General features: G+C 40.7%; 1 protein-coding gene across 1 annotated transcript; it reads left to right on the forward strand.

The window, feature by feature from the left end:
- Window positions 1–540: 540 nt before the first annotated feature.
- Window positions 541–10,578, forward strand: LOC307159877 (uncharacterized protein; the record flags this gene model as incomplete). Its single annotated transcript, XM_079873576.1, has 4 exons — window positions 541–1,186; window positions 8,434–8,625; window positions 8,964–9,910; window positions 10,030–10,578. The coding sequence occupies 4 exons, from the start codon at window positions 541–543 to the stop codon at window positions 10,576–10,578; spliced, it is 2,334 nt and encodes a 777-aa protein (XP_079729702.1).
- Window positions 10,579–10,844: the final 266 nt, after the last annotated feature.

A 10,844-nucleotide genomic window follows, 5' to 3' on the forward strand; every position in this document is an offset into this window, starting at 1 on the left:
TAAACGTGTACTGAGATATGCATTTGACAAGGTGCTGCGTATTGTGAAACTCTACACTGCAGATGTTGGAGACGAATTTACATGGCATACTCCATGTCTGATTTTTCAAGACAAAGACTGGTTTCTGTTTTTCAACTACGTTTGGAGAGATTTGAACGACTGTGGTGATGATCCGTTATACGTCGCCGAGTTGGATGGATTAACTCCTAACACAAGATTTCGTGTGGTCGTGTTTATATTTTTTGCTGCAACGACAAGGCAAAGCTCAACGTACGTGCGTGGCCTATTCGAGAATCTGAGCATCACACGTGCTACGACATGAAATTTCTGTTTCAGTGGAAGGATGTTCGTATGCTTGACAATATATTTACAAGCATAGACAAGATGTTTAGATGGTGTGACATGTATGATCGCTACAGTTCTGTAAAGATGCAATTGTTTCACCCTGAGAAGGGCGTTACCAACCCTGAAGACCGCCTCTTAAGCCCACCCACATATTACAGTCATTAAAAACGTGTACAATCGCAACATTCATTCACCATGTCTCAAGGATCTATACCTGTCTACTGCTACAGCAACACCCCCGAGACTGTCCCAGCGATGCCTGATGACAATGCCACACTGCTGGAACCCCACCCACAAACCTGTGACAACAGTTGGTTGGATAAATTTTGTATGGATCTAGGATATCACAACCTGACCTTCCTTACAACTCCATATGGCAACACCGGTGCAATAGCTGGAGCTGCGGCCTTATCAGGAATTGACAACACAGACAGTTGTATCCGTTCTGACGGGTTCAAAATCATAAAAGCAACTGTTGTGGTCCTTCTGGAACACGTCATCAACAAAAAGCTGAAAGAAATCTGTTTGGGTTGTGAAGTGGATCACCCCAGTCAGATTAGACATTCCTGTTTGTTTGAACCGGACCCCTATTTCTTTGACGCCTACTTTGAGGAACTGACACATAATCTGGTGAGACCAGACCTTAAGCACATCGTTGCTCAAGCATTGAGCCGTTGTGGTTTAAGGGTTCACCCCCAGAGGATTCAGGGGTCAGTGGATGCTATTTTACACGAACTGCGTGACGAGGTTTTCATTGTGGAGAAGCTTCGCGAAGTCAGAGAGAAAGTTGTGGACGGCAGCAGTGAACAAATTGTCTATGACGCTGTGGATAGCTGGAAAGGTATTGTCCAAATTGACTGTTTGTGACAACAGCATGGGGAACACTTGTTTTGCAACTGGACTGGCTAAGTGTCTACTTAAACAACGTATTAGATGTGAGATGACCACCTTGTTGTATAACAACATTAATGAATGTGCCAATGTATCGGTTACTGTAAACAGATGTGGTGTTGATGCCAAACGTTTTACAAACCTTAAGAAACAAATGTCTGTTGTAAGAAATGTGTCAAATGAATGGTCAGATATGATGCGATTATGTGTTAATGCTGGTGATCCAGTTTGTGTAACCATCAGAAAAGTTTTAGACCTGATGACTGAATGTGGTAGCTTTATTAGAATAGCTGATATATTGTGCTTGTGTACATATGTATCGGATCTATGTGTGGACATGTTGACAAGAAACAATCAGACTGATGTATGTGAAATTGTTGAAACACTGGTTGATTACATTCTTGAGAAAAACATTGTGATGTGCATACAATTTCTACACTACATTGACGCTGTATGATACCTTTTGTATCCTTTTAATGTTTAAGCCTCTGGGGTCTAAGGTGTTTTTGGGGTCCTTGAGATGTTCTGACATGCCCTGACATTTGTGCTTTTTTCAGTTGCTTATAAACATATTAATGGCAAAGGTGTAATTACACTCTATTTAGCACAAACATGGCTACCATAATATGTGAGCAACATGAATGTACATGTTTGCATTTTTGAGAGAATAATGTTTATGCATGGTTATTGAAAAAACTAAAAACGAAAGTTTCTGAAATAAGGCCACAAAACACATACTAAATATGTGTCAATAAGACTTTTGACTAATGGATGTTGTCGCCTAGAGTTCTTTCTTCAAAATGATGTGAAAATCATCCTCCCTAATCATTCACATAACACAATACATTGATTTAAATTTTGCAAAACACTTTCTGTTTGGAAAGGCAATATGCGAAGTGGGCGTCAACACTCCAACACCATTATGCATATTTAGTGGTTCGCACCTGAGGAGACAATGGGGCCTGCATACTTAATGAGCCATTCATTCAGGTGTTTGACTGAGCCACAAGAAAGAATGCAAGAGCAACAGTTGGAAGCATCTCAATTTTTTTTATTTTTCCACAAATTGTGCTTGCAAAATTGGCCTATAATATCCAAGGAAAACATGTCTAGTAATTGTGCAGTTAATTCTCATACTGTTGTAGCAACAATGACTTATGTTAGGGAATTAATTAGCTCAAATTAGCATTAATGTGACTATGCATATGTTGCTTACATGAATTAAAGAATTCCCAAATAGGGAATTGGTCAAAACCTCGGCTTATATCAGAGGTTACACAATTGCTTGTAGTACTCACTGATATAGACGGGTAGAATATGTTCAATTTGGGGAAATTTTAGGTATAAGTCGAAGAATGTTCATTTATTGTACGAACTGTACGTCCAGCACACAAAATGTACAATATCTGAACGGAAATCTCACGTCTTTAACACTGATAGACAATTCCTTTTCTGTGGCCACAAGAAAATAATTATCTTAGTGTTTTAGACCATTTGAGATTTCTTTCAATAGTAAAATTTATCGTAGAGCGTTAAGAGGTAAAAATCTGCACTACTCAGGGACTCAGTATTGAAACAAACAGGCAATCTCAATTCAAATGATTTAACAAAGTTTATTCAAACGAGCTACTGGTTACATATACTAGTTTAAATCACACAGGAGTAAATATGCATAAACAAAAACAATATACGATCGCAATGAGGAATATAGCAAAAATAAACGTAAAAGAGAAGGAAAAGAGAGAGAGATGAGAAAGAAAGAATAAGAGGGGATTTTAAGAATGGCTTTGTGTGTGGGTCCAAGGATAGCGTAGTAAGAAGAGGTGTGTGTGTGTGTGTGTAGGAACACGCCTTTAGCAGCACGTGGTCGTGTGTTTCTGTCTAGGAACACGTGGATATGTGAGCGTGTATGTGTGTGTGTACGTGCAGATGTGTGTGGAAAAGAGTGTGTAAGTGTGAGTGAAAGAATTTAGAGGTAGATAGATACAGCTCAGTCTTTCACAACGAAACCCCAATAGACACAGTAATGTTAGACACTTTAAACAGCACTTCAGATTGTAAATTTAAAGTCTACGTTACTCTGGGTGAAGCTCGGCCTTTGTGTGTCCGTGCGTCGAGTCGGAGTAGACAAAGCGTCTTGGTCACGTGGTCACCGAAACAGAGGTCACAGCGTCTAGTTGCTATGGCGACTGGAAACGAGCGAAAACTTAGCAAGATGATTTTAGCTTTAAGTTGATTTCGTTGGTTGGTTGAAGGAGACTATCAACTGAAGTAAAAGTAGTTTTAAGAAAATAAAACTTGGAAGAAAAATGAAAATAAACGCGAACGAGGCTTCCAAGGATGGAAGAAGGCGTGTCCGTCTTTCTCTCTCTGGCGAAGTGCGCTGTTTGTGAGAGATGCGCGAGATTTTGAAGGAGCCAAGCTTCACGCCCTCTGGTGTATGCCGGCCAATCGTCTTTAACAACGTATTGTCCCCACCTTCTGACGTCGCGAGGTGTACACGCCCTTTATTACTAGCTAGTGGAATTATAACTCCGTTCTTATCATCAATACTGCGGATATTTAGTTAAATAACACATTTTCTGCTATTTTGTGTCACAGATTCGTAACGATTGGAATTTTTGGAACAAAACAGTACCAAGAATGACACTTTTCTGGTCGAATTACACACGGGGGTATGATTTCTTGCGATTAAAATCACATCAAATTGATTACAAACAAATAAAGCTATATAAGCATAATATTTGGGATAAGGGATCATGCACACATCAAGAGAATACATTTTAAACATTTCACAAGATGATTTTGATTCACACGTGTAGGATCTGTGTGTGTTTCTGTGTTTGTGTGCGCGTGTATGTGTGACCAGGACTGAGAGTTCATGCTGCCGCTGAACTTTTGTCCTCGAGGGAGGGGTGAGAGGTTATGTGTGTGCGTTTTTAACAATGATGCACTTAACATGGTTTGGGACATTTGTTCAGATAAAGTCTTGTTGTTCTGAGGTGTAAATCAGTGTGCGAGATGTCCCAAGGGGGTTTTTCGGAGATCGCTCTTCTGGTCAGCGGATGTTCGTCCGGCCATAAACAAAAAGGGTTTCTGTTGATTTAGCAGTAAGTCTGTTTATTTCAGATAGGCCGTCAATGATTTAAGCCATTTGTGAGCGCCATTTGGTCTGCATGTCTTACGCGGCAGAATCTTGAGACAATGGAGGTGTTTGTAAATGAGTATTCCAGTACGTTGATTGGGTCCCAGACTAAAAGGGGGGGAATCTAATCACGGGATAATCTCAGTAATTTAATCAACACGCCGTCTGATCATGTGCTTTGCGTTACACTGTATTTTCAGTTTTGGAATATTTATCCTCTCCCCAAATTTGTCACTAATAAAACACAATAAAAATTATTTAAAGAAAAGGCTTATATTTACCTTTTAATAGTTTGTTTACATCTACCTTGTAAATATATATATATTTTATTAAAAAGGTTACAATTACAACAACAATTCAAGTGTAATCTTTCTTTGTAAAAACTAAAGTATACATTTTATCATACATATTTCAAAGTTAAGGATTCATTACTTGAATACAGCCTAGGCTACATTGGAATAAACACTATAACATATTATTTGATTACTTTATTTTTGACAAAACATACTATATTTAACATATGAGCAAAAATTGGCAAACAAAAGCTTATTTGATGTGGCAGATATTTTACAGTAAAAATGTATAATCTATCCAAAACTAATCAACGAAATGTTGTCTTTCATATGTCTGTAACATAGGTCTTTCGTTTTTATTATAAGAAATATAAATGTTAATTTGCAGTTTAATACGTTGCTTATACAAATACATTTTATTTCAACATATTTCAGTCGATTTTTACTCAGTATAGCAATACAGTTTGCTAAAAGCGAAACATTCATTCACACACAGAAACGCGATTCAAATTTGTAAATATATTGTCTATGCTTGTAAATATATTGTCAAGCATACGAACATCCTTCCACTGAAACAGAAATTTAATGTCGTAGCACGTGTGATGCTCAGATTCTCGAATAGGCCACGCACGTACGTTGAGCTTTGCCTTGTCGTTGCAGCAAAAAATATAAACAGTCGTCTGGTAGCTTTTTACTGTGGTCCCCGACCACACGAAATCTTGTGTTAGGAGTTAATCCATCCAACGCGATTCACTTGAGAATGAAAAAAAAACTTACTACAGTATTCCATAGCTCAGGATCCGTTGTCCTCGAAATACCAGCACTTCTGAGGTACATTTTCCATTATAATTATTTCGATAGTATTATTCCTCACAGCGCCGCGAGACGGTGTAAACAAGTACAATGATCTGAATAAGCTTGATGTGTTTTCTCGAGCTGATATGGGGGCGTTTACAGGTTTGCGTGGATTGCCTCAGTCATTTGCGTTTGAATAGCGCGCGCTCTCCGTGGGCGGGGTCAAATTAAAACTAATGAGCTGAGATGAGAACGACTGACATCTCTCTCTTTTCATACAGATTGCATAAACTGAGAATATTTGTTTTTTATAAAAATTACTTAATTTAAAAGAAGAGAATTCAAGCTTCATGCCTGTGTGTCTGTATGTCTGTTTGACTGAGTATTCGCTGAGTTATTGTTCATTTTCGGACGCGTTTCAGAATGGACTACACTGACAGAGAGAAGGCAGAACTCGCTTCGTGTTTATTTTTCTTTATTTGGCAAAAAGCACAACACTTTGTTTTTATTGTGAGTATAAACAAAAATAATGCACATTTAACAGAATCGATTGATGTATGAAACTCCTATGGAAAATCAAAGTCAACAGAGTATTTATAAGTCTCTTTTACACTGATAAAAAAAGGGAGCTGGTATCGCCGGCGATACCGCCGACCCCAGGGGGTTAACTGACAGAGAGAAGGCAGAACTCGCGTCGTGTTTATTTTTCTTTATTTGGCAAAAAGCACAACACTTTGTTTTTATTGTGAGTATACACAAAAAAAATACACACTTAACAGGATCGTTTGAGGGTGGTGTGGCGCAGTGGATAAGACGCATGCCTTTGGTGTGAGAGACCCGGGTTCGAATCCACTGTGTGACACCAATGTGTCCCTGAGCAAGACACTTAACCCCTAGTTGCTCCAGAGGCGTGCGACCTCTGACATATATAGCAATTGTAAGTCGCTTTGGATAAAAGCGTCAGCTAAATGAATAAATGTAAATGTAAATGTAAATGTATGAAACTCCTATGGAAAATCAAAGTCAACAGAGTATTTATGAGTCTCTTTTACACTGATAAAAAAAAGCGAGCAGATCACGCCGGCGTGATTGCCGACCTCAGGGGGTTAAGAAATAAAACCCGAACCACTTAAACCATCCATGTTATTCTTTTGTGGAGCGTGAAGTGTCAATATGTCAGAAGAAATTAAAAAGATTTATTACACACCTTCTAACCCTGGTTCTTTAGGGGGTAAAAAATGTTTAAAAGAAGCTGTTTTAAAAGAGATGGGGGTTCGTTTAACCGATAAAGAAATTTCAGACTGGCTCGCTGGTGAGGATGCGTATACACTACACAGAAGTGTACCACTAAAATATCAAAGGAATCGGGTTTTTGTCTATGGTGTTATGCAGTTCCAAGCCGATCTAGTAGATATGTCTGCATATGCCAAGGTAAATGACAACAATCACTTTCTGTTGACATGCATCGATTTGTTTAGTAAGTACGCATGGACACGTGCATTAAAAAACAAGAGTGGTGTAGAGGTCTCCAGAGCTTTTGAATCCATACTGAAAGAGGGTCGTGTACCACAGAAATTACAGACAGATAAAGTAAAGGCAGACATCCCAAGTCTCCCGGAAGTTCCGGGAGTCTCCCGCATATTGATAGCGGCTCCCTGATGCCCGCAAATCAGTTAAAATCTCCCGGAAGCAAGAGGAATTAATCACGGCAGAGAGAGGGAGCGAGAGACCTTGCGTGTGTGCGCTAGTGTGCGTGTGTACCTCGGGATTTTATCTCTACTCTCGAACCGAATTAATCAGAACCCCCCTAAGTTGGAGATTTCTCGAACCGAATTAATCAGAAACACCCCCCCCCCCCCCCCCCCCGTTGGAGATTTCTCGAACCGAATTAATCAGAAACACCCCCAACCCCCCCCCCCCCCCCCCCCCCCCCCCCCCCCCCCCCCGTTGGAGATTTCTTGACTCCCGGAAATGACTTTGTGCAGGTTGGGATGTCTGGAAAGGAGTTCTTTAACAAACACTTTCAAAACATGACAAAAAAGTACAATATTAACCATTTTGCAACAGACACAGAATTAAAGGCTTGTGTTATCGAGCGGTTTAATAGAACCTTAAAAGGAAGAATATGGAGATATTTAACAGCTATAAACTCCAAACGTTACATTGACATACTTCAAGACATTACACAAGGATACAATGTGAGCTATCACAGAAGCATCAAGATGAGACCGATTGATGTGGGAAAAGAAAACAAATCTGTGGTGCTACATAACCTATAAGGAGATACCAAACCTCGCGATGTTAACCCTAACCCTAACCCTGGCCTGCAAAATTTGCGTCATGGATCGATCAGAAAGAATTAGTCGACGTACAGGTGCCATAAAAACAAAGGACAAACACAGACTGCCTGCAGTTGTATAAAAAAAACAGACATGGCAGAGGGTGTTTTTTATGTCACACTACCATGCAATGCTTCACTGTCTGTATATCCTGATAATACAATCTCTAATTATAGAACAAGGTTGGCTACACCTATAAATATAAAAGGAGAATGGGAGGTGGGCCTTGTTCAAATTGAATATCCTAGAAGTTGGTACACCTTTAACACTAGAAGTCCCAGAGATTTGTAACCCTCCTTTAGCCAAGTGGATGCTAACTGGCTAGTCTTTTGGCTATCATTAGCATCAATTCATGTGTAAATGTGGTCATTACCTGAGCAATCTGCAGGGGGGTTGGGGGGTGTGTGTGAATGGTTGCTGGTGGCTTGTTTGTATGTGTGGGGGGGGGGGGGGAGGGAGGGCTGTTAAAAGCAGAGAACTTGATTGACCATGTCTCACATTGGCATGTAAGGTCTTGCCCAGGTGTAAACAGGTATGAATTAGCACATCTAATTGCATGCAGCTTGCTCTCAAATGAGAGGTAATTCCTTTTGTGCTGAGGTGGATAAAATCTCACTGCACATAGCCTACTACTTCAGTGCCCTCAAGAATTCTGTGGTGTACGAACCTCCTCTCCAAGAAAAGAAAATGCAGAGAAGACTCACCACTCGGCAGGCCTTGGAAATTATCCTGAGTGAAGTAAACCCTTGTGACTCAGATGGAGAAGACATAGAACTACAGCCGGATTCGGACTCAGAGCTGTCTGATCTGTCTTCAGGTTAAGTTTCATTTCATATTATTTCCTATTTCATTTCAAACCAGTAAGTGGAAAACACCAAAAAAGCAGAGTGGAGTGACATAAATATTTACTCTGCCTTTTTTGTATTGTCCACTTTTTTGTTTGTACTACTTAGCAGACATTCACTGCCATCTGAAGTGCAAAACATTATTAGTTGTTTCTTTGCTTTAGTTGTATCTTTTTATTTAGGAAGATATTTCAGACATTATTTCGATACAGAGAAGGAGATACTGGAATTATTATTAGTATCTATGCATGCATTTGTGATATCATTTGACTTTTCCATTGCTCACAATTTGAATTTGTTCACACTGCAGATGAGGAGACTGCTCCTCAACCAAAAAAGAGAGCCCGTTTGGGGACTGACCTGACAGAGACAGCGAAAGATGGCACAGTGTGGCGTGAAGAACAGGTGGGGATGCGTCTCCCTTTCACCCCAATCAAAGCGTACGCTGCAGATGGAGAGCCAACGGCTAAGGCCAGGAAAAGTATCTCGAGTCGCCTTCAGAGCTTCCTGTGTTTCATCACTCTTGACATGCTTCATAGCATTCAAGAATGGACTATTCAACATGCACAGGAAACGGAGCATGTTCATTGGTTCATGGCCCTCCCTGAACTAATGGCATTTATTGCAATTGTCATCTTGCGGGGGCTTACCAAGGTTCCATCACTACGTGACTGCTGGTCAGCAAACCTGGGAAACCCACATATCATTGGAACAATGCCGCGAAACCGCTTCCAAGACATCATGCGACACCTACGCTTTGATGACAGGTCCACCCGGAGGGATCGAGCAAAGACTGATAAGTTTGCTGCAATTTCCAGTGTGTGGGGATCATTTGTCACCAATTGCATCACGTCCTACAACCCTGGTCTACATATCACCGTTGATGAACAGCTTTTCCCATCAAAGACTCGCTGCTGTTTCCTGCAGTATATTGCAACTAAACCTGACAAGTTTGGGATCAAGTTTTGGGTGGCTTGCGACCTAAAATCCAAGTACATTTGTAATGTCCTCCCATATCTTGGCAAGGACCCTAGTCGTCCCAGTGGAGAGAGACTGTCTGAAAATGTAGTGATGAGGCTGATGGAACCATTCCTAGACAAGGGCAGAAATGTTACCACGGACAATTTCTTCACATCGCTGTCACTTGCGCATAAACTTCTTAGCCGGAAAACCACCATCCTCGGCACAGTCAACAAGATTCGCCGGGAAATCCCTCAATCCGCTAGACACACAGATCGCAATGAATTCACCACTCAGGTATGTTGCAGGTCTTTTGTGGTTCTATGTTTGTGTTTCTAATTTTTAGAATCAACACCGCCAAGTGTGTCATTGTGTGTAAAAGTGCTATGAAAATAACAATTTATCTTATTTATTAGGTGTTTTCAACCACTGCTGCTACGCTGACGGCATATGCGCCCAAACGGAAGAAGACCGTCTACATACTTAGCAGCATGCACAGCGTGATTCAGACTGATAATACCACCAAAAGGAAGCCAAACACTGTCACCCTTTACAACACCACAAAGTGCGGCGTGGATGTGATGGACCAGATGGTGCGGGAGTACACTGTCCGCACAGGGACACGGCGCTGGCCAGTTGCCGTGTTCTATAACATGATTGACATGGCAGCACTGAATGCACATGTGCTGTATCAAGCATGCACCGGAAGGCAGGAAAGACGGGTGGACTTCCTGGTGGAGCTTGCAAGAGAGTTGGCTAACTCTCATATGTGTGCGAAGAAGGCAAGAAAAGAACAATTGCTTCGGACACAACCCTCCACACCTAGCCCTGGAAAAAGAGCCATGTGTCAAGTCAAACACCAATGCAAGAACAATCATGCCACTGTGCGATGTGTTCACTGCTACAGATACACATGTGGTAAATGCAGACGGGAGATACCATGGCAGTGCCAGGATTGTGAGTGATTGCTGGAATGTACTCACTCACTTTTTAATAATATTTGTAAATATGTGTACAAATGGTTGGTTTCTATTTTATTTTGTACTGTTTTTATCAATAAATCTCAGCAACAAAGGAAAAAAAACATGTGTGTTGATTTCTCCCTAAGATGGCAAAGTGAAACACAAGTTTCCTTGAAGTGGCTCAGCATGGCCCCACATTATTTACATAACAAAAGCAACCGTTCACAGGTGATTAAGGATATTAGCCTAAAGCCTTCCAGCCCATCGGC

Source organism: Squalius cephalus (genome assembly GCF_949319135.1).
Source record: "Squalius cephalus genome assembly, chromosome: 6".
Lineage (NCBI taxonomy): Eukaryota > Metazoa > Chordata > Actinopteri > Cypriniformes > Leuciscidae > Squalius > Squalius cephalus.